This window comes from Haliotis rufescens, unplaced genomic scaffold (assembly GCF_023055435.1).
Source record: "Haliotis rufescens isolate VD_foot unplaced genomic scaffold, xgHalRufe1.0.p SCAF_94, whole genome shotgun sequence".
Lineage (NCBI taxonomy): Eukaryota > Metazoa > Mollusca > Gastropoda > Lepetellida > Haliotidae > Haliotis > Haliotis rufescens.
In genome coordinates this window covers 214,390-238,483 of record NW_025964388.1, presented here as the reverse complement: position 1 = coordinate 238,483, position 24,094 = coordinate 214,390, and the positions used below count along the sequence as shown (strand labels likewise).

Sequence of the window (24,094 nt, the reverse complement as noted above, 5' to 3'; positions counted from 1 at the left end):
AACTGGATTTATGTAGGAAATTAATTTCATAACATTCAAAGTACAAAAAAAGGACCTTCAAGGATACAAGTTGGGATCGAGCTGGAAAAAAACAACTGAAATGACAACACATTAAATGTACAAATAATGTATTATTCCTCCAGAAATTCAAGGCTTCTGAGAACAAGGTGTCAGAACAACTCAACCTGATTGGTTCTCTCCGAGAGGAGCTGGACAAGACGAAACAGATGCTGTTTGAGTCCAAGGACGTCCATCGTAAACTTCAAGGGGAAGTGGACGCGGCTAAATCCCAGTTTGTTGACATGCAGCGGACGGAGAGAGTGGTCAGGGTGGACATGGAACAGTCTTCCAAGAGGGTCAGTCCCACAGTAACATCAATTAAGATATAATAATAATATTAATAATAATAATAATAAGGGCATAACTCCATACACAGAGCTACATAAATTGGTGTGGTCTGAACAGGAATGTCTTGAGAAGGGACGGGAAAATTGTTAGAGTTTCTGCTTCTTTCACATATACAGGATTGTAAAGTCACTGGTGATTTGTTTCTGCCATCACATGTCTTCTCTGGGTACTTGGTACCCAGCCTTCTAAGTGCTGCAACTGGCTATGAAGACGTGCATCCCTTGGGCACACCAGAAACCTATGATTGTGGGTTCAAATCCCAGTTCGGCCCGTTTCTAGGTTTGTCAGCACCATACCCATGCTCGTGTGTTTCACCAAAGTGGTAAACGTTAGAGACCTGCATCACTTTCGGGCTTTCCTCCCCCAAAAGTTGACACGCCATGATATAACTGGAATATTTTTAAAAGCATGTTAACCCCAACTTACTCACTCACTCACTGTCAGAAGGATAGATTGTGTGTTGAACAGAACAGGTATACACAAGTCCAAGTGTCCTGCAGGAGCAGTACAAGGGACTGGTCATGTATTAAAGGGGGTGTTGGTGGGGAATGGTCCCAGGACTGTATCATACTGTGCCTACCCTCCCCCTTCCCCAATTTCATCTTGCACTTTTTCATGCTCCCACTTTGGAAAATTGGTCACTTGTCAGAATGGACTTTGCAAATAATATATTCTGTCTTATCCTGACTCATGCTTATTGCTCATGTGTGTGATTCAGGATAAGAGTAAATGATATTTTTACTCTAAAATAGCTGCCCCCTGATCCTAACACTAATGCGATAAAACCTGTAATAACAAATAATATTCAAAATATGTATAGCCGTACAGTGCAAAGTCCACACAATGCTCTTTGCAATACAATTAATCAGTGCAGGGGGCACGGGTGGCCCAGTTGTCTAAGGCGCAGCGATTCGCTGTGCAGAGTTGCGTCCCTTGGGCACGCCAGAAACCTATGATTGTGGGTTCGAATCCCGGTTCGCCCCGATTATGTTTCTGGCTTTGTCAGCACCATACCCATGCTCGTGGGTTTCACCCAAGTGGTAAACGTCTGAGACCTGCATCACTTCGGGCTTTCCTCCCACATTAAGCTGACACGCCGCGATATAACTGGAATATTGTTAAAAGCTGTTTTAACCCCAACTCACTCACTTACTCACTGACTGTCAGAAGGATAGATTGTCTGTTGAACAGAATAGGCATACACATGTCATAGTCCACACAATGCTCTTTGCAATACAGTTAAGTCTTTCAGATCAGCGCACATTCTGTTCAAATTCTCAGCTCCCTGGGGAGTATACAAGCTTCCCAATAAGAAACGTCTTCTGCGACTGGGTTATGTGACTGAACATGATAATTATATCGCCTACATGTGGGTTTCCGCTTTTAGTTGGAGAGGTTCCGGAACCGTGTGATACAGGTCACGTTCTCCACACCTGGAATCAAGGCGCCAGAAACTGAGATCACTGACGATGAGCTGATCGAGACGATGAAGAAACTCATTGATGAACGCACAAGTCTGACCAATAAGATTAAAGATCTCAAGGAGCAGGTTCGAGTGGCGAGGATTGGTTCAAGTGAACTGATCGCCAATGGCAACAAGCTTAAGGAAAAGTTGATGGCTTCAGTGGTATGTGTTGTTGTATTTGTAGAAATGTTTCGCCCCACACAGGCAAACACACACTCACACACACACATACACACCAGAAGCCCCACACAAACACACATTCACACACACACACACTAACACACCAACACACTAACACACACACACTAATGCATACACACTAACACGCACAGGGTGAGATTTTAAAATAGTGTTTTTATATGCACATTAATATCTGGAGCAACTTTCATTTGTATGATGTGACCGCCTCCATGGCCTAGTGGTAGAACATCCGCCCGGAGAGCGGAAGGTCCGGGGTTCGATCCCCCGCAACGTCATACCAAAACACGTTAAAAGATGGTACTTGTTGTTACCCTGTCTGGCGCTTGGCATTAAGGGGAATAAACAAGGACTGGTCAGCTCGGAGTCAGTATACTGTGTTTGAGTGGGGTATTCATGTTAAACTGCGGCATGGTATCTCAGTGTGCTAGCACTTCAAATCGGCATCAGTCCGGTCTAGTACAAGCAGCCACACACACACGTGCATGAACGTCGCTATATAAGTGCAATAATCTTGGATGCGACGTTAAAAACCAATTTCACCTCACTTCACCTTTTAGTATGATGTCGCACTTAATTCTGACAATAATACTGAAAGATCAGGTTTGATTCCCACATGTGTTCAATATGTGAAACCCATTACTGGTTCTCCCTGCCTTGAGGGGCGGTCGGGTAGCCTAGTGGTTAAAGCATTCGCTCGTCGCGCCGAAGACACAGGTTCGATTCCCGACATGGGTACAATGTGTGAAGCCCATTTCTGGTGTCCCTCGCCGTGATATTGCTGGAATATTGCTAAAAGCGGCGTAAAACCATACTCACCCACTCTCCCTGCCTTGACATAGCTGACATAGCCTCACTGCTTCTGAAATTAACTGACTCCTGTCTTTCAGGATCGCCTGAAGACAGATGGCCGCCTGTCCGTGTCGTTACGGCAGGAGCTGACGGTGATCCAGTCTCTGTCGACCGAGGAGGCACTTCTCTGGGTCCGTGATCTGCTTGTCCGTGTCATGACGGACGAACAGACGTGGGCGACAGACATAGAGGAGGCGCTGGAGAAGTGTGGAGCCAACGTCAAACTGACTAATGATGGTAAGATTATGTAACACTGAGGGAGCCTGAATTGGGTGGGGACAGAGTTTGTTCCTGTGTCAGAGTAGCCTGTCTGGATCGGTTGTTTCCGTGGATGACAATGAATGGTGCATGTTATTATAACTCGATTAGGTGGTTTGTGCTCTTGCTATCAACCACTTGTTTGTCATATCCAGATGGTGGCAGTTGCAGCCCTTAGCCATGACTTGGGCTCTTGGGTTCGAATCCAAGGATGTCTATCATTATGATCCTATGTGAAGATCTATGACTTGCATGAAGTTGACACACTGTGATATGACAGAAACACTGTTCAAAGGCCGCCTTCATTTTGCTGGAAAAATTACTGAGTGCGGCGTTAAACAGCAATCTCATTAAAATCAGATCTAAGTTCACGCTATCGCTAAACAAGGATCTGAGGACATCCCATTATGGGTCACGTCAGAACGACCTTTCATCCAACCAATCAGAGCGTCGCTTACCAGATCATGAAAGTGACAGTCGAAATGTGTTTTCTAATCATGCAACCACACTATATTTAACACGGGGTATTCCGAACGACAGTTACGGGTTTTATGATTATATCCCTACAATCTAGGCCATCTAAAGCCATTCCAGCATGTTCCTCTTATCAGTTTTAAACTTTTTAATCGAGAATATGTCAAAATATGTTTTGAAGCTTGTCGCCAGTTTGAAACTAGTGTCGTAAAGTTCGAGAAAGCTGCCATCTGATTGGCCAATGTTGATTTCTTGTCAGTCATTTCATTGGTCGGTCAAAATTCGCGAAAGGTCGTTCTGACGTGACGATGGGATGTCCTCAGATTATTTTTTTTAGCGGTAGCGAAAACTAAGATCTGATTTTAATGAGATTGCGTTAAACAGCAAACTGTCACAGCGACTGATTTACGACAACCATTGTCTGAATGAACATTAAATTCCTAAGGATAATTATCCTTGAGCCAACAAACAATAGCAAAAAAATGTTCAAAGCAGTGATAAACCAAACTCACAGAATACATCAAGTTTGGTATTTGGCACCAACTGACATGCCATGATATAACTGAAATACTGTTTGATGCCATGATATAACTGAAATACTGTTTGATGCTGTGATATACCTGAAATACTGTTTGATGCTGTGATATACCTGAAATACTGTTCGATGCTGTGATATAACTGAAATACTGTTTTATGCCATGACACTACTGAAAAACTGTTTGATGCCGTGATATAACTGAAATACTGTTTGATGCCGTGATATAACTGAAATACTGTTTGATGCTGTGATATAACTGAAATACTGTTTGAAGCCGTGATATAACTGAGATCCTGTTTGATGCCATGATATAACTGAAATACTGTTCAGTAATTAACCAAACTCACGGAATACATCAATTTGGTTATTTGACGCGTACATGTCTGTCCAGCCCCGGGATCACACATCCAGATGCTGTTTGCCAAGTGGGAGTCGGCCATTGATGAGAAGGAGCGCCTTGGGACGCAGCTGGCCGAGATGGAGCAGAGCCACAAGGAGGAGATGAAGCAGAAGCTAGACGCCCTCAAGGAGGAGATGGGCAACAGGCTGGTGGATGCCGTGGAGAAGGCGAGACTCGAGGGTGAGGAGGGGAAGAATGGTGATACATCAGTCGTGAAGTTTAAAATGAAACCTGGTGCACAGGTAGACCAGTTGTCTGAGCAACATCAAACAATCTATTCATTTTTACTATTTACACACCATGTTTTCCACAAAACAAACTATTAAGATTTTTCAGCACTGCCAAGAAACAGTTCATTTTGAGCATATTTCTGTAAAAACTGTTCATTTACAAATCACCCAAATTTGTGTGCTTGTTTTGGCGTTGCAAATATTGTCAATGAAAACATGAAATTTACGATGAAACATCACATTGCATGATGATTTACAAATTCAATGGTATTTGTGTACTGTATGCAGGACAGTGTTTCATACGCAGAGGTTAAGATTTACATGTGTATTTGTCCCGGGAAAAGCAATCAGCTCTTTACCCATTTTTTCCCCAATCGATGGGTGAGTTAGTTTAAAAAAACTTAATGTTATGACCAATATCATAACTGAAAAGAAATTTCATAGGAATTGATAGGACGACCGAGACTTTGTATCTCTAATGACTAATGTTCATTTCAAGGCACGTTCATGGTAAATTAATGCGATTTGCCAAATAGGTCACACGATTTCTCTGAAATTAATGTGAACAAAATTGAATGAAATTTTGGAGAAAAGTAATAAAATAGCTTACAAACAGTTCGGATTTGTTGACATGCTTCTTCCGGTGTTGTGTGCCCACGATAACGTTTTCGCAGTGTCAAATAAAACCAAAGCTCATTGTATGTGAGTGTTATGCAAACACTGGTAGTCCAACAGTAGTTGAATACTGTATTCCAGTATTTTACTCATCAAGAAATACATTTATGTAGGGAGGCCCTTTCCCAGGTTAATTGTACACAACTGTTTATTATGTTGATAATAGTTTGAACAACTGAGAAAAAAAAAGGCTCCCCGTCTGCTTAATTTTCGAAAGTAGTTGCATGAGAACCAATACTTTTATTTTTTTAAGTCTTAAATCAATTTCAATACTACACCCCCCATAATCTTTAAATGATCATATTTGATCTGACGGGACTGCAACTTTTCTCAAGACATCCATGAATAATTTGGCAAATTTTCATCGTTTTGCAGAGGAAGAGAAATTGAACCGTGCAATCGATAGTATCACTGCCGTGGAAACCGAGAAAAGAGAAATTGCTACTGACATGGAGAAGAAGAAGGTGGAGGAGCTGGAGGCCAGCCTGGAGTCCATGAGACAGGTGAGAGGCGGTCTGATGAGGTAATAACTGGTATGCTTGTAAAGTACCAAGACATTTCTAGTCGGGACTTTTGGTGTCATTGAGTTATTTGAATACTCTGTCAGCTATTTGTAACACTACTGTGATTTAATGATAAATAGTATGATGAAAACATTTACCTTACAAAATTCTGGGGGCGGTCTGGTAGCCTAGTGGTTAAAGCGTTCGCTCGTCATGCTGAAGACCCGGGTTCGGTTCCCGACATGGGTAAAATGTGTGAAGCCCATTTCTGGTGTCCCCTGCCGTGATATTGCTGGAATATTGCTAAAAGTGGCGTAAAACCGTACTTACTCATACTCACTACAAAATTTTGATTTCCTAGCTTTATTCGACAAAATCAATGCAAAATGTCAGAGCTGAACAAATAGTTCATTTCCTTGGTTCAATTGTTGGAGAGTTAATTAAGGGAGATAACTCTCGTCATCAACCTGTATATAGTAGGAACAGCTCCTGCATGTGGACCCACTATGTCATGTCTTTTCAAACAAGGTCTGTTTCTATAAAACTGAATGTTATAGTAAAAGATTCAGGCTTTACTCACACATTAAGCTGACAGCAGCTAGACCATGGTATTTTGGCATTGAAAACATTTAAGATCTTTCCTAGTAGATGGGTGGGCCCAGTCGGCCGAGTTGTCTTAGGCGCCACAATTCGTCCCTTGATGGGTTCAAATCCCAGTTCACCCTGATTATGTTTGTCAGCACCATACCCGTGCTTGCGGGTTTCATTGAAGTGGTAGATGTCTAAGACTTGATTCACTTCGGGCTTACCTGCCACATTAAGCTCACAGTGTGATATAACTGGAATACTGTTAAAAGTGGCAGTAAACCCAACTCACTCACTCACTCACTCACTACTAGTAGTTGCTGTTCATTTGTCTTAAATCTGTTATCGGACTCAAAAATATAATTTGTTTTAGAATTTTTATTCCACATTCTCATTATATGGCAACACTTTCCTAGAAGTTTTTGGAGCAGCATTTAGTTGTTGTCCATTTTTATCTTGGTGCATATCATCAATCCCAATTGCATGGATCGATGCTCATGATATTAACCACTGGATTGTCTGGTCCAGACTCGATTACTTACAGACCGCCGTCATATAGCTGGAATATTGCTGAGTGCGGCGTTAAACAACAAACCAACCAACCTGAAATATTTCAACAGACTCCTCAAGAAGAAAAGTAAATTGTTTTAGAATTCAATTTATTCCACATTTTGATTCCACAACAACTCTTGTTCCCAGTCTTTGACCTCGAAACAGGAAGAGGACAAGGATAAACTGGAACAGGCGGCACAGGCGCTGGCCGAGATGGCCTCCCTCAGGGCGCTGGAGTCCGAGCTCCGGGAACAGATCGCCAAGCTGGACCAGGAGAAGACGGAGCAGGCTGCCAGGTTGGAGGAGGAGAAGGAGGAGACGAGGCAGAGAGGGCACGATGAGGCGGAATCGTTCAAGGAACAAGTTAAACAGCATGCGGTCACCATATGCACGATGGAGGAGAGGATCGTGAAGCTGACCAAGAAGAATAAAGATTACCAGGACGAGGTAGAACAACTCAAGAAAGTAATAACAGGTAGGCAGCATGGGTTGTATACTCCCAAAGGGGGTTGAGAATGTTAACTGGAATGCAAACGGAGCCACTGATTGGATAACAAATGCTCGACATTTATGATGCACTGCTCGGTGCCACTGAGTGAAAACTTGTGTGAGGAATATTTTTGTAAAGTCAGCAATATTATTTTCCAGAAATTGAACACAGGATCTCTCAGCACAAACCAAGTCTTCCTCCAAAGCCTAAGGTTGTTATCCAGAGAAACACGGAAGAACTTGCAGCAATGGAACACCTTATATCTGTCCTCAGGTACTGGGCGATACCATGTCTTGGGAGGGGTGACATAAATGATGAAGATTAGCCTCCTTGCAAACTTGCCGCCATTTGAATGTTTTACCCAGCATCCAATTTACAGGGGAGCGCTTATTAACTTTGTGTGTAATAAAACCATGTACACACAACTATTTAGGTATTAGGAAACGACTATTTGATTTTAATTTCGTTTGGGATTTGGAGGTTTTTTCAGGCGTGGAGTTCCAATTTTTTTTACAAAATAAATTGATGCTAAGTTACATCCTTTTCACTCACTCATTCAAGATAGCTTACCATGGGTAAGGTGCAATGTGCAAAGGTCTTTCTCGGTGCTGTGAGGTGGGTTAGGGCTGGGATGGGTAACTCGGGTACCCGGGTCGGATGGATACTGAATAGGACCCGGGTCGGATGGGTACAAAGTAAGACCTGGGTACCCACAGGACTACCTGGACCCGTGGTTAGTCATGTGATATATTGTTTAATGACTAAAATTATCAAGAACTCTATGGTTACACTACAAGTCACTAATGTTCGCATTTCTTTCTGACTATGCACCCTTTCCTTCTGACTTTTCATTTGGTTGAATAAAGATATAACTTAAGTCAAGTTCAGTGTATGAATGACCAGATTGTTTAATACATGTATTTAAATACTTTTTGCCAGGGCTATGCTAAAAAAGTTCTCAATCGGACATTTTGAGACATCTCCTGAGACCTACAGTGGATACCCGAGTAGGGTCGGGTAATAGGGGGGGTGGGTCCCCGGGTAGTAAATTTTGACTCATCCCAGCCCTAATGAGGTTGAATATTGTTAAAAGTTCACTTACCACTCATTAAATTCTTTTCGCTGTCCAGGAGGGAAAACGGTGATCTCAAGAAGCAGTTCACAGAATCTCAGGACGTGATCATGGGTCTTCGGCGCGACCTGGCGGGGGCGTCGGCCCGCCTGTCAGACATCACCGGGGAGCTGAGTGAGACGCAGAAACAGGAGATGGAGTACAAGAAGGAGCTGCTGGTGAAGAAGGAGAAGGACCTGACGGAGTCGCGGCAGCAGCTCGCCAAACTGTCGCAGATTGTCGACAAACAGAAGGAGGAAATTAAAAAGATTGAAGAGGAGTTGAGGTGAGATGAATGTTTGTACATAGGTGGATCCAGACTGGGTGGATCCAGACTGGGGTCCAGGGAGTACGGACCACCACCCACCCCTTCCTTTTGAAAACAAAATGTAGTATGTTGTAGGCAGTAAAATTATCTGAGAGTGGATTTTGATATTTTGAAACTCCTTTAAAAATTCTGAATCCACCCTTGTGATATTCTGTGGATCTTTGTTATATATTTAGAAGTTTTCTAGATGAATGGCTGTTCAAGTGTCGATGTATAACACCAATCTAACGTGATAATATTTTTGCAACATGAATAACATGACTACAAATGCAAAATGGTCGCAGATACATGCTTTCATCAGGATACATGTATGGCATCTTAGTTTATCTTAGAGACACACTATAACCATCCAGTTTCCACCCTTGTCGAACTAGTCTGGAATTTGTGAGTTATACTTTGGCTGGATTTCGATCTATTGCAGGATTTGTGTGTTCAGTCCACTGATCGTCGACAGATATTTTCTGAATCTCAAGTGTTATGTTTTGGGTGTCCGTGAGGCAGGGATTGTGAAAGTTTTCTTCATTTAACTTGATCAGATTGTCTTGACTGGGCCCCACCATTTTGTTTGAAGCAAATGCATGTGATATGATGGGTGGAATCTGATTGGTCGATAGGTCAGACATAGAAGGGGCATAACTAATAAAATCCTCTGGTGGCGCTACGAAAATTCCAGCTTAGTTCGGCAAGGGTGGAAACTGGACTTTTATAGTCAGTTGTCTCCCTTGCTTGGGGAAGATGTCTTCATACAGACATGACACCCTGACTCACCCTCATGCCATAACCTGCTGACATCACAGGTGTAATGCTTGTCCATGTGTCTGCAGCAAGGAGCAGTCGGTGTCCTCCAAGTTGCGGGCGGGGCTGGAGGAGAGGACGGAGAGGCTGAGGCAGCTTGAGACCCGGCTGAGCGAGGAGAAGGAGGAACAGAAGAAGCAGCTGGAGCTCCTCGACCAGGAGGTAATACTGGGGTCGATACTGGGTACTGAGTACTGGGGTCGATACTGAGTACTGGGGTCGATACTGGGTACTGGTATTGAAACTGGATACTGGGTATTGAGTACTGGGTACTGGGGTCAATACTGGGTACTGAGTACTGGGTACTGGGGTCGATAGTGGGTACTGGGGTCGATACTGGGTACTGGGGACTGGGGTCGATACTGAGTACTGGGGTTGATACTGGATACTGGGTACTGGGGTTGAAACTGGATACAGGGTATTGAGTACTGGGTACTGGGTTCAATACTGGATACTGAGTACTGGGGTGGATACTGGGTATTGAGTACTGGGTATTGAGTACTCGGTTCAATACTGGATACTGAGTACTGGGGTCGATACTGGATACTGACTACTGGGGTCGATACTGGGTACTGGCTATTAGACACTGGGGGGGACACTGTATATTGGCTACTGGATACTTGGGGACACTGTATGGATACTGCGATACTGGGGTCGATATTTGGTATTGGAAACTGCAATACTGGGTCGATACTGAGTATTGGATACCTGAGGACACTTTGTGGATACTGCAATACTGGGGTCGATAATGTGTTCTGGATACTACGTATTGGATACTGGGTACTGGGTCAATAATGTGTACTGGATACTAAGTATTGGATACTGGGTACTGGGGTCAATAATGTGTTCTGGATACTAAGTATTGGATACTGGGTACTGGGTCGATAATGTGTTCTGGATACTACGTATTGGATACTGGGTACTGGGTCAATAATGTGTACTGGATACTAAGTATTGGATACTGGGTACTGGGGTCAATAATGTGTTCTGGATACTAAGTATTGGATACTGGGTACTGGGTCGATAATGTGTTCTGGATACTAAGTATTGGATACTGGGTACTGGGGTCAATAATGTGTTCTGGATACTAAGTATTGGATACTGGATACTGGGTCAATAATGTGTACTGGATACTAAGTATTGGATACTGGGTACTGGGTATTGGATAGTGGATACTGGGATTGAGATACTGGATACTGAATATTTGATACTTACTGTGTTCAAATGTCTTTTCTTCAGGGTCGCATCACTTCAGAGTTGTCTGCTCTTGGTTCCCAATGCCGCGGAGAGCGACACGAGCAGGTCATCACGAGGCAGAGGGAAGCTCTGGCGGAACTCAGGCAAAGAGTCAAGGTCCTTGAGAGCGTCCGACCACCATGTGAGTTCCATCAATCTGAGAATATTAGATTACATGTCAGATTGGGTGGCCAGCATCTTATTCTTGTCGCAACAGTTGACTCAAATTGGGATGAAGCTATTGATTGTGTGTCAGTGTACCCCAACTACATGGAAGCTGTTCACGCTATCAACCACTTGTTTGCCTGACATAGGCCTGAATTAGGTTTTCAATACAAAATTTGGGCCAGACTATTGACATCGATCGGTGAAATAAATAAAAATTCCTCTTTCTCTTTTTCCTCAAAGTATTAAGTAAAGGGAAAGCAGGAGGAATAGGGAAAGGCACAAGTTACAGTGTTTCCTCCCTATTGCGCGTTTCAGTATAGTGCTACCTCGGCTATGGCGTGCGGTAAAGCATGGCTCCCAATATGATATAACTGGAATATTGCTAATAGCGGTGTAAAATCAAACTCACTCACTCACTCACTCACTCACTCACTCACTCACTGGGCTTCTTTATATTATTTTAATAGACAATTTGACCAAACAAATCTTGAAAAAAATATTTTATTTCAGAGACTCAATGTTAGTTTAACAGGAACATCAATCTCATTAAAATCAGATCTAAGTTCTCGCTGACGCTAAACAAAGATCTGAGGACATCCCGTTACGGTAAACGTCAGAACGACCCTTCGTGAACTTTGACCGACCACTGATATGACTAACAAGTAGTCGACAATTAGAAAGCAGCTTTCTCGACTTTTACGGCATTCGTTTCAACCTGGCGATTTCCATTTCAGACTATGCTTGAAAGATATGTAGACACAGTTCTCGATAAAAAATTTGAAATCTGAACAAACGAACATTCTGGGATGTCTAATATATGGTTGAGATTGTATGACAGTGCTTCCCACGTACTGTGCAACGCCTCCTCCGTTCAAATGTTTTTCCAACGGGAGCGAGAGATAGACGATAATTTTGACGGATTCAGCCGTACAGGCCGTAACTGTCGGTCGGAATACCCCATGTTAACATTTTCGAGGTTGCATGATTAGAAAACACATTCCGTCTGTCACTTTCATGATCTGGTAAACGACGCTTTCATTGGTCGGATGAAAGGTCGTTCTGACATGACCCGTAATGGGATGTCCTCAGATCTTTGTTTAGTGATAGCAAGAACTATGATCTGATTTTAATGAGATTGACAGGAACATTCAAATGAGATTTAATTCATACAAAAAATAGCATCCATGTAAATTCAGTTATGAATTAAAAATGAAGATGTCTAAATTTTGTTCCTCACTCCTTGAACTGGACAAGCGTAAGAGCTGGTGTTGTGTGTTTGTCCAGTGCCTTCCCAGGACCAGGCTCTCCAACAAGTGATCTCACTCAAGAAGGAGTTGGCCGAGATGAGGGTCAACCAGGCAATATCCGAGGACCGTGTCTTGCAGGGCGTGACCTCACTGGACCGCGAGATCGGCAAGGCTCGGGGCCTCATCACCCCTGCCAACGTGGAGGCAGACATGGAGAGAAGTGCCCACAGGGAGACAATGGATGCCCTGGAGTGCAGTGAGACGACAGTAAGTTGTTAGATCTGTAGCTTCTTTAGTGTGAGGGCGGTCGGGTAGCCTAGTGGTTAAAGCGTTCGCTCGTCACGCCGAAGACCCAGGTTCGATTCCCGACATGGGTACAATGTGTGAAGCCCATTTCTGGTGTCCCCCGCCGTGATATTGCTGGAATATTGCTAAAAGGGCGTAAAACTGTACTCACTCACTCACTCACTCTTTAGAGTGAGGCTCATGGCTCAGTGGTTAAAATGATGGCTTAAATTGGCATAAGTTTGAATCCCGACGTTGGTGGGTTGTTTCCCAATTTGGGTGTTCCCCAATTCAGGTGTTCCCCAGTATGATATGCCTTGAATGAGGGCCCTGATAGGATATACAGTTTAGCGTATAACAACCAAAAACAGTATCATAAACGTAAATGGGTGAAATTGGACCGGAAAAGATTTATGTAAAATGACCATTACAAAAATGCTTAGCATAATTACAAGTTTATTGTTTATCGTAATCATGCTAAAATCTTGAAAATGTCATATATGACTAGATCTTGTGACAACGAAAAGAGTCAGTGTTTGGTATTTGCAAAACACGATTGCAGTTATGAAACAAAAGCAGAACTAGCTGTTCCCATTTTTCCCCTACAGATGGGGCGGTCGGGTAGCCTAGTGGTTAAAGCGTTCGCTCGTCACGCCGAAGACCCGGGTTCGATTCCCGACATGGGTACAATGTGTGAAGCCCATTTCTGGTGTCCCCCGCCGTGATATTGCTGGAATATTGCTAAAAGCGGCGTAAAACCATACACACACACTCACTCCCCTACAGACTGACGATCCATATTTGCATCAGTGCATACTGATGATTTCGCATTTTAGATTCGAACTGACAGCTTGCCCTCTTTTTGCATAATGTTTTAGTGACTTACCTGAAAATAAATCCCTTCTGACTAAAAACCCCAAATTTTACCGACTACTGACTTAGTTGTGGCCCACCCTTCTGGGCCCTTTGCACAAAGTGATCTTAGTGTTAAGATGATCGTAACTCCCATACCTTAACATAGGCTTAAGATAATCTTAACACTAAGATGGCTTTGTGCAAGTGGGCCCAGGACCCATGATCGTAACTCCCATACTTTAACATAGGCTTAAGATAATCTTAACACTAAGATGGCTTTGTGCAAGTGGGCCCAGGACCCATGATCGTAACTCCCATACTTTAACATAGGCTTAAGATAATCTTAACACTAAGATGGCTTTGTGCAAGTGGGCCCAGGACTCTCTTGGATATTACAACAGTGTTGACTCCACTGTTGCAGTACATGACGTTGCTGAGGGCGATGGCGAGCTGTCTGGAGATGGAGGCTATCGACGGCCTCCGGCCGATGGCGCACATCCCGAGGGATGAACGCGAACGTCTGACGATGCAGCGGGAGTCGTCCTGTGAGATCCTGGCACAGAAAATAAATATCTTGAAGGAAAGGACAGCTCGGAAGGACGACCTCCTGCAAGGTTACGAGCGAGACCTCGCCAAACTCAGGTGGGTGGGATTGTCGACATTCACAGATGTCGTTCATAACTTCACATTGATTTCTTTACGCTGAAAGAAACTACATATATGGCATGTGCAGTGCGTGTTTGTGCTGTTCCTCCTTTGTTTTTGAAGACATGTTAAGCTGGAACAGATAGCTGGAAAGCATCTTGCTTCGCAGAGAAAACAAAAGTATGACATGGCATGTGCTGTCTGAGCATGTGCAAAACGAGTTAATCTGACTTGAGTTAAGTTCCCTTTGGTTTTGAGATGTCGTCGCGTTAGGACGTACTTTCCTGACTTCGGTTTGATAGTTCGGCTCGATAGGACGCATATTCATCAGTTTGGTTTGAGATGTCGTCGCGATAGGACGTACATTGAACAATTACGTTTTATAGCTCGTCAAGAAAGGACGTAGTAGAACGTGTTAGTTACGATAGGATGTCGCAATAGGACACAGCAATGCTAGCCAAAATAGGGCTAAACTGATAGATTGATAGCAACAGATTTTGAGAATCATATTTAGTTAATTTTGTCACATTTACATTTCTTCATCTTTTTTAAGAAGAGATTCATGTTTAGTTCCCCGAATTTATTATCTGAATTATTTCATCATATCAAGATAGTCACGTTTAGTTCCCACATACAGTGAGGGAATTCACATTTTTGTTAATAGTTAATATTCCACTGCGCAACACTCCTACCATTGTGCCCCCCTGTTAAAGATGTCAACGTGTACACTTAACAACACAGTAGTTCCTAAACATCGTTTTCCAATGATGCAAATAAAAATACATGTATCTAGCAGCAGATATGTACATGGTATTCATTGCCGTGACACTGTATTGACTATTCTTGATTTTGAGTTATTTTGCAATTCATCATTCTCATTTGGAGCAGCAGATTGCAGGAAAATGTCTTGCCTGTCTGTTTGTATTCAGGTTTGTCCCATCAAGTAATCAACTTCCGTCTTGGAATATGGTGTATCATTAAATGAATACACTTTCATCTCTGCCATGTTGTCAGGAATAATATTACTGTTACAATGGATCTCAACAATATTGACAGAACTAAATGAATGGAGTAACAAGAATTCTTGAAGCATTTTGTTATTTTTTCCAGGCAAGCTCAGGAAACAGCCTCCAGCAAGACCCAGCAAGTACATGCAATGGAGGTGAGTGGTTTGTTTGATATTTAATTTTGCTGTCATGTGTGGTGTACTAATGATTGCTCCCTTCCGAGCTGCTTCCTGTGCAGGGGTTGCTGGGTAGTAACTGAAGGGTAAGCCGCGGCTGTATAAGCCATACCTACACATTCGGGTACCTGAGGGCGGTCAGGTAGCCTAGTGGTTGAAGCGTTCACTCGTCACGCCCAAGACCCGGGTTCAATTCTTGACATGGGTACAATGTGTGAAGCCCATTTCTTGTGTCCTCCGCCGTGATATTGCTGGAATATTGCTAAAAGCGGCGTTAAACCAAACTCACTCACTCACTATGGTACCTCATAGTAGGGCTGGGACGGGTAACTCGGGTACTCGGGTCGGATGGGTACTGAGTAGGACCCGGGCCTACCCGGACCCGTGGTTAGTCACGTGATATATTTTTAAAAGACAAAAATGATCTAAAACTCTATGGTTACACTTGTCACTAATTTTTTTCTGACTACTACACCCATTCCTTCTGACTTTTATATGTTTGAATAAAAATAGAACCAGTAAACTTCAGTGTATACACCAGATGGCTTCATACATGTATCTAAACACATTTTACCAGAGCTACGGTCAAACTTTTCTCAATCGGACAGTTTGTACCTACCATTGAGACCTACAGCGGGTATCCGGGTAGGGTCGGGTAATAGGGGGGTGGGTACCGGGTAGTAAAGCTGGACTCGTCCCAGCCCTACCTCACGGTTGCATGTTAGATGTACACCGTTATCATCCCGAACAGCACTCTTGTAATAGAGAGTCTGTGGTTTTGTTTTCGGGAAATTGCTTGAAAAACTATTTTGTCACAGGATGCCCCCCTCCTTCTAATCCACAACAGGCAAGCAGGTGGTCAGACTTGGTTGATTGTGTGTCATTGTACCGTGATGTCCTGGATTCTTGCTCGTAATGTCAATCACTGGTTTGTCTCAATCTCATTATAATCAGATCTAAGTTCTCGCTTCTGCTAAACAAAGATCTGAGGACATCCCATTATGGGTCACGTCAGAATGACCTTTCACGAACTTTGACCGACCAATGAAATGACCAACAAGAAGTCGACATCAGCCAATTAGAGAGCAGCTTTCTCGAGTTTTACGGCACTCGTTTCAACCTGGCGACTTCAGACTACGCTTGAGAAATATGTTGTTACAGTTCTGTATTAAAATTTTGAAAACTGAAAAAATGAACGTTCCGGAATGTCTAATATATGGTTGATATTGTATAGCAGTGCTTCCCACATACTGCGTAACGCCTCCTCCGTTCAAATTTTATCCCACGGAAGAGAGAGATAGATGATAATTTTGACGGAATCAGTCGTACGGACCGTTACTGTCGTTCGGAATACAGCGTGTTAACGTTTTCGAGGTTGCATGATTGGAAAACACCTTTCAACTGTCACTTTCATGATCTGGTAAGCGACACTTTGCTTGGTCGGATGAAAGGTCGTTCTGACGTGACGCATAATGGGATGTCCTCAGATCTTTGTTTAGCGATAGCAAGAACTGAGATTTCATTTTAATGAGATTGTGGTTTGTCTGGTCCAGAATAATTTATTTAAAAGACTCTAATATATAGGTGAGTATGGTGTAAACAACATAACACACACTTAAAACATGCTGAGTCATGCTTCTATTTAAACTCCACTATGTAATTAATGTTTTTCAAATGCGTTGTCATTTTTCAGAACGATATGCGAATGCACTCCCAGGAATCCGAGCTACTACGTGAGTCTCTCAATCGAACACGAGACAGACTCAACCAAGAAAAACGACTGAATACAGCTATAAAACAGAAAAAGGTATTTTCACAAAAAACACCAACGTTGAAACCTGTTCATATTATTGAAAACTATCCCTTTTTGAATAGAAACATGTGACGTTAAATTGGCAGAATGGGTCCCATTACCCCTGCATGGCCTTAGTACTTAGTCTGTGGTCGAGGAGAGACAGAATGTGCATAGATAACAGCAGGTCTGGGTTCGATCCCCAAAAGACGTCATACCAAAAGACGTCAATAGATGTACTTGTTGTTACCCTGCCTGGTGTTCAGCTGTAAGGGAATACAACAAGGACTGGTCAAACTTATGTGTCTGAGTGGGGTTTTGATGTTAAACTGTGACTAATACAAGCACACACAGACACACGGACAGACACACACACACACAAACAGAAAGACACAGAGACACACAGACATGCATGCGCGCACACACACACGCACACGCACAGACACAGAAACAGACATACACACAGAAACAGACACAGACACACACAAACACACAGAAACAGACACACACAGACACAGACTATTGCTGGTATACATTGAACTTGCTGGAACCAGGCTGTGGCCTGAGTTGTTGGTTACAAATAGCAGCGATACTGCAGAGTGGCCATATATCTTCACAGGTGATGGAGGAACAAAACTGAAAGTATTGATGATGATTGAGGTTGCATAACAATGAATGTGCTAGGAAAGGTAGATCAGTTGATTTAAAAAAAAATATAAGTTTGACTTGAAGCACCGTTTTCGACGTAATAAGCGCCCTTCTCTAAAAGCGCCCACAGTGATATTTGCTGGTATATTGGCTTGTGAACAATCCCAATTAGCACCCCTTCTGATTGATCAGTGTACACAAGACTTATTTATTCGCGTATAATATGCACTCGTGTATTATATGCCCCCTTAATTATGGGCAATTAAATTCTGGAAAAATATATCTGTCATGTATGATACGCACATACCTTTCTTTTGTATCATTTCAGGCTGTCAGCATAAACCACAAAGTTTATGATCTTTCAACTCTGTTTTTTTCACCAAAATTATATTCTAATAAGAGCCCCTTGTTTCTAATTTTGAGAGCTCCTCGGGCACTTATTATGTCAAATAAGGTATTTCACTAAAGTGAAAACTGATTAATGTTCCAGACATTCCATCTGGAGAATGAGAGGGCCCACCTCATGCCTCGACCCGGTTCAGCCAGGAAGACGGAGGATCACAAGGTAAATATTTACCCTTGAAACTGATTGTCAGCTTCTGGTTTTGTGGAGGCCCTGGTAAATGTTTACCGTTTGATACTGACTCAGGTGGTAGGGATTCAGTGGAAGACCCCAAGGGCCTGATGCTTGTATTAAGTTGCAACGGGTGAGCATCCCTTCCTAGCTATTCTTTGCTCGTCACGCCAAAGACCCGGGTTCGATTCCCGACATAGGTACAATGTGTGAAGCCCATTTCTGGTGTCCCCCGCTGGATATTGCTGGAATATTGCTAAAAGTGGCGTAAAACCATACTCACTCACTCACTCCTAGCTATTCAAATATCGGGATTGAAATCACAGGTTCCTGGCATACCCAAGGGAGGCAACTCTGCTCAGCCTTAGACGACTGGGCCACTCATGACCCTCTTGTTATAACATGCAGTATTGCTAAGTATTGTCATGTGGGAGTTGCATCCCCTGACAGTATCAGGATCCGCTTTTTGTGTGTTTTATTCCCCCAGATGTGCTGCTAGTATTTTCCTTGGTCTGTGTGGGGTTTATGAAGTTATACTTGTCTGTGACCTGCGTGACTTTAGTCTTTCCTACGATATTAAAAGTCACATACTGGATATAACAGTATTAGTGTTCAAATACATTCACTTCTTGTCGACCTGTGAAGGTCTTGGGTAGAATAGGTCTTCAGCAACCCATGCTTGTCGTAAGAGGCGATCGGGCTTGCTTTGTTGATGCATATCATCGTATCCCAATTGCGTGAATCGATGCTCATGATGTCAATCACTAGATTGTCTGGTCCAGACTTGATTATTTACAGACCGCCGTCAAATAGCTGGAACATGCTGAGTGAGGCGTTGAACAACAAACAAACAAACAAACAAACAAACAAACAAACAAACACTTCTTGTCATGTGGAGGTACATCCTTATATTTTTTCAGACTCAGGTTCGAAAACGAGCCCAGAAAGATCTCCTTCATCGCAAGAACTACGAGATCTCCATGTTAAAGCAAGAATTGAACCACAAGGACCGAGAGATGGTGGAGAAGGACAGGCGGATGTACTCTATAGAATCAAGTCTGGTGGGTTGTGGCTTAACCTTGAGCATGTGTCTTCACACTTCCTACCCAACCATCTGGATTAATTCTAGCACTCACTGACTCACTGACCCACTCACTGACCAAATCACTCACTCACTCACTCACTCACTCACCCGACCACCCACCCACTCACTCACTCACTCACTCACTCACTCACTCACTCACACACTCACTCACTCACTCACTCACTCACTCACTCACTGACCACTCACTGACCCACTCACTGACCCACTCACTCACTCACTCGTTCACTCACTCACCCACCCACCCACCCACCCACCCACTCACCCACCCACTCACTCACTCACTCACTCACTCACTCACCCACCCACCAACTCACTCACTCACTCACCCACCCACCCACCCACCCACCCACCCACTCACTCACTCACTCACTCACTCACTCACTCACCCACCCACCCACCCGTCCACCCACTCACTCACTCACTCACTCACTCACTCACTCACTCACTCACTCACTCACCCACCCACCCACCCGTCCACCCACTCACTCACTCACTCACTCACTCACTCACTCACTCACTCACTCACTCACTCACTCACTCACTCACTCACTCACTCACCCACCCACTCACTCATAAGGGTGGGCACGCCGAAGACCCGGGTTCGATTTCCGACATGGGTACAATGTGTGAAGCCCATTTCTGGTGTCCCCCCGCCGTGATATTGCTCGAATATTCCCAAAAGCGGCGTAAAGCCATACTCACTCACTAATTCTAGCATAAGGCGCTTTAAAGAGGATGGGTGCTTTCAAACAGTTGAAGCCTCGTTATACATGGACGAATGAACCAAATTTCCCACATTTATTACTGACATTTTCAAACAACAAGAGGATGAGCATCTTGTCTTAAAACAGACAACTGAAATAGGCATCTACACCGTCTTGCTGAGAAAAGAGGAACTTTAGTAGTTACTGTTAGAAGCTTGGAGTGAGTGAAGCCATGGATTTGATTTACTAACTTAGATCTGTTTTGTTTATGCATTTTCATTGAACACGACACAGCATAACTGATGAAGCTGTAGTTTTTACACTTGACTCACAATTTAGTTAAGTTGCAGTCTGTTGTAATAGTAAAAGTTTCTTGAAAAAAACAACCATTTTTTGTTCACTAAACATGCTAAATATAACATTTATTATAACATTGTATGTTTCTTTCACAGGGAATTGAGAGTCCAGTTGAAGTGACAGATTGCATCCACTGATTGATGTCATCCTAAACCTGTCATTACTTCGTCAGTCTGAATGGGATGTTAATTGTATGATGTTAACAACATGGAATCAACAGCTGTTGATAAGGGTACTCCACAGTCAATGACCTGTAACTGACATCACTGAAAATATTATCATAAATTATATATCAATAGAAATATCACTTCTAGATGTTCTATGAAAATGGAATTATTTTTTTATTTCTTTTAAGTCCTTTTTAAGTATTTAAATTAACCTGAAAAGGGATTGTAATGAAATTAGATCCAGATTAAAATAAGTCTGGTGAAATAAAAGAACTGTGGGGGGGTGTTTCAACACAGAGTTGCCTCCCTTCCCATACTGATCCACTTTGAAATCAGTCTATGGATTCAGTTGCATAAAATAAGATTATTGTGGCATATTTCCAATCAGTGTTAGACTGGAAGCAAGGATGAACTATGAAACAAAACAGACAGCATGTCTTGATGACATCACATCAACATGACGTCGTAGCGGGAACGATGTCATGTTGATATGATGACATCATTTCTGCAACAATTGATAGGCAGAACCCAATGATGTCATGTCAGCATGATGTCGTAGCGGGAACGATGTCATGTTGATGTGATGACATCATTTCTGCACCAATTGATGGGCAGAACCCAATGATGTCATGTCAGCATGATGTCGTAGCGGGAACGATGTCATGTTGATATGATGACATCATTTCTGCAACAATTGATGGGCAGAACCCCATGATGTCATGTCAGCATGACGTCAAAGCGGGCATGACGCCATGTGTACATGACATCCTGGGAATGACATCATGAGACAAGTCATGATAGATCTTTGTCCTGAATCTCATGAATATAGAACAAGCTGTCATACAGAGTTGTGTCCCTTAGATGGGCCAGGATCTGCTGTTCTGAGTCCAATTAAGGTTCAAACAGATTGTAACGGTCAGTGCACTACAATTTGTTACACAGAGTTGTGTCCCTTGCATATGCCAGGAAGTGCTGATCTGAGTACGAAAACAAAGTTGTCACAAAGTAAAAAGATGGATCATCAATATTTGAGATCTTTAGAACCCTTTAATATCAAACTTTGATGGCCATATTTTGTCTCTTGTGTTCTGGTTTTACAAACATAAAGTACATATATGGACAATATTTTCAGACATTTGTTTCATATTACGTATTCATGTGATGTAACATTTCAAATAGTCATTAGTTTGATATTCTTAATCTGTGATATTAGACTGCAAAAAGAGTTCAGATATAAGCTAGAATTGCTTTGTGTGTTTATTCAGTTGCAAAAATAGTTTTAAGCTCAAGAGTTTAGTCCACAAATAAAATGACTACAAAGAGCCTGTCGCTTACAGTAGATGACACGCCAATACTGCTCCACTGCAGAAAATCTCTCTCATGGCATCAAATAATATTATCTCTTTGTGTTTTATTTTCATTTAATAATTGTTATAGATCTGAGGTAAACATCTCAAGTGCATTCTAGGTAACAAGTGCCTTTATAATATAGTGTATAAATTGTACAATAACTTGACCATGTTATAGTATGTATACCGTTAATTTATTCGTTGTAATTATGGTGATTAGTTACTATATTCGTATGTAGTACATAGTGAGAGTTGTAAATAGAATATACTTTATTTGTTACTTTTAATTTCAGCTTTTTCCCCTGTACAGCAATTCCTTTTTAACAATATTTCTATGAATATTTATTCTAATATTACTGTTTCAATTTTGAGACACAATCTAACATTTATTGAAACATTTTCATGTGAAATGATGCAATAAAATAAGTTCAATATTCTTCAAATTTAATTATTTCTACTTACTATTTAAATTCAGGAGTGTTTAATTATCATTCCTGAAACAAGAGGGACAGAGGAATCTTATGTCTGAATGACATTTTTAGATTATTATTTTTTGAATTTCGTAGCAAACAAGTGTGTGGAATAGAAAATAGGACCCTGAGAAGTCAACTTAGATGCTTTTATTCTACAGCAATATCTATTTTACTCATAAAAGCATGGTTTTATTAAAATGCTATCCATTGCACATTAATTAAAAAATTATGCACAATATAATATTGATTTTATATTTAATGACATGGGCTGTAAGTAATTGTTATGCAGCAATAATTGGCCATATTGCCACATATTATTCGACACTGATTCAATCTTGATTGTGTCCTCAAGTTGGTCCATGGAAGCACATGTACCATGTACCATGTACCATGTACCATGAATGTCCTTTCCACTGGTTTGTGGAAAGTCTGTCGCTTGGTAGCAAAGATCTCAACATTTAACCAGTGCATGTAGATAGGACGAGAAAATATATCTATCTATCTATTGAAGAACATGTTTCTATTGTTATAGGATAAGGAATAAACAAGATGAAATAAACATCTGGCTTTGTTTTTGTGGAGCATGAGAACTCTTCTCGGAGTGAGAGATTGAATGTTGTTTAATGCTGATGTCAGCAATATTCCAGCTACCATGGCCGTGTTTGTTGATTGTTTAACAGGGCAGTCGAGTAGCCTAGTGGTTTAAGCGTTCGTTCGTCACGCCGAAGACCCGGGTTCGATTCCCAACATGGGTACAATGTGTGAAGCCCATTTCTGGTGTTCCCCCCGTGATATTGCTGGAATACTGCTAAACGTGGCGTAAAACCATACTCACTCTCTCATTGTGTAACGCTGGACTCAACAATATTCCAGCTAAATGACGGTGGTCTGTAAATAGTCGAGTCTGGACAAGAAAATCCAGTGATTGACATCATGAGCATTGGTATACGCAATTGGGATATGATGACATGATTCAACCAAATTAGCGAGCTTGACCAACTGATCCCGTTAGTCGCCTCTTACAACAAGCAGGGGTGGCTGATGACCAGTTTTAACCAAAATCTTCACGTGGGCATGACTATGTAAATAATCAGCTTGTTTGTTTGTTTGTTTGTTTGTTGTTTAATGCTGCCCTCAGCAATATTGAAGCTATCCAACGGCAATCTGTAAATAAGTTGAGTCTGGACCAGACAATCCATTGATTGACATCACGAGCATTGATACACGCAATTGGGATATGATGACATGCATCAACCAAGTCAGCGAGTCTGACCACCCGATCCCATAAGTATAGTACAGTCGCCTTTTACAGCAAGCATGGGTTGATGAAGACCTATTCTACCCTGGATCTTCATGAGTGCCAATTACTTTACGACAATCAGGTCTGATCCAGGCAAAAAATCCAGTGGTTGACAGCATGAGCAATGATCCTCAGAATTAGTGA

The 24,094-nt window shown here is 42.3% G+C and overlaps 1 protein-coding gene across 5 annotated transcripts in view; it reads left to right on the top strand.

The window, feature by feature from the left end:
• The window catches only part of LOC124137682 (forkhead-associated domain-containing protein 1-like), a 53,499-nt gene extending 30,290 nt beyond the window's left edge, over positions 1–23,209 (top strand). For all 5 annotated transcript variants that reach the window (XM_048391639.1, XM_046504087.2, XM_046504085.2 and 2 more), the window contains 17 exons: positions 144–356; positions 1,796–2,035; positions 2,962–3,160; positions 4,585–4,773; positions 5,874–6,001; positions 7,286–7,613; positions 7,787–7,901; positions 8,759–9,025; positions 9,892–10,024; positions 11,102–11,240; positions 12,551–12,780; positions 14,075–14,295; positions 15,409–15,460; positions 17,175–17,288; positions 18,412–18,486; positions 19,416–19,556; positions 20,757–23,209. In XM_048391639.1, the coding sequence (XP_048247596.1) occupies positions 144–356; positions 1,796–2,035; positions 2,962–3,160; positions 4,585–4,773; positions 5,874–6,001; positions 7,286–7,613; positions 7,787–7,901; positions 8,759–9,025; positions 9,892–10,024; positions 11,102–11,240; positions 12,551–12,780; positions 14,075–14,295; positions 15,409–15,460; positions 17,175–17,288; positions 18,412–18,486; positions 19,416–19,556; positions 20,757–20,798 (2,826 nt within the window). In that variant the 3' untranslated portion in view covers positions 20,799–23,209. The remainder of the gene's footprint in view (positions 1–143; positions 357–1,795; positions 2,036–2,961; positions 3,161–4,584; positions 4,774–5,873; positions 6,002–7,285; positions 7,614–7,786; positions 7,902–8,758; positions 9,026–9,891; positions 10,025–11,101; positions 11,241–12,550; positions 12,781–14,074; positions 14,296–15,408; positions 15,461–17,174; positions 17,289–18,411; positions 18,487–19,415; positions 19,557–20,756) is intronic.
• The last annotated feature ends 885 nt before the right edge of the window (positions 23,210–24,094 follow it).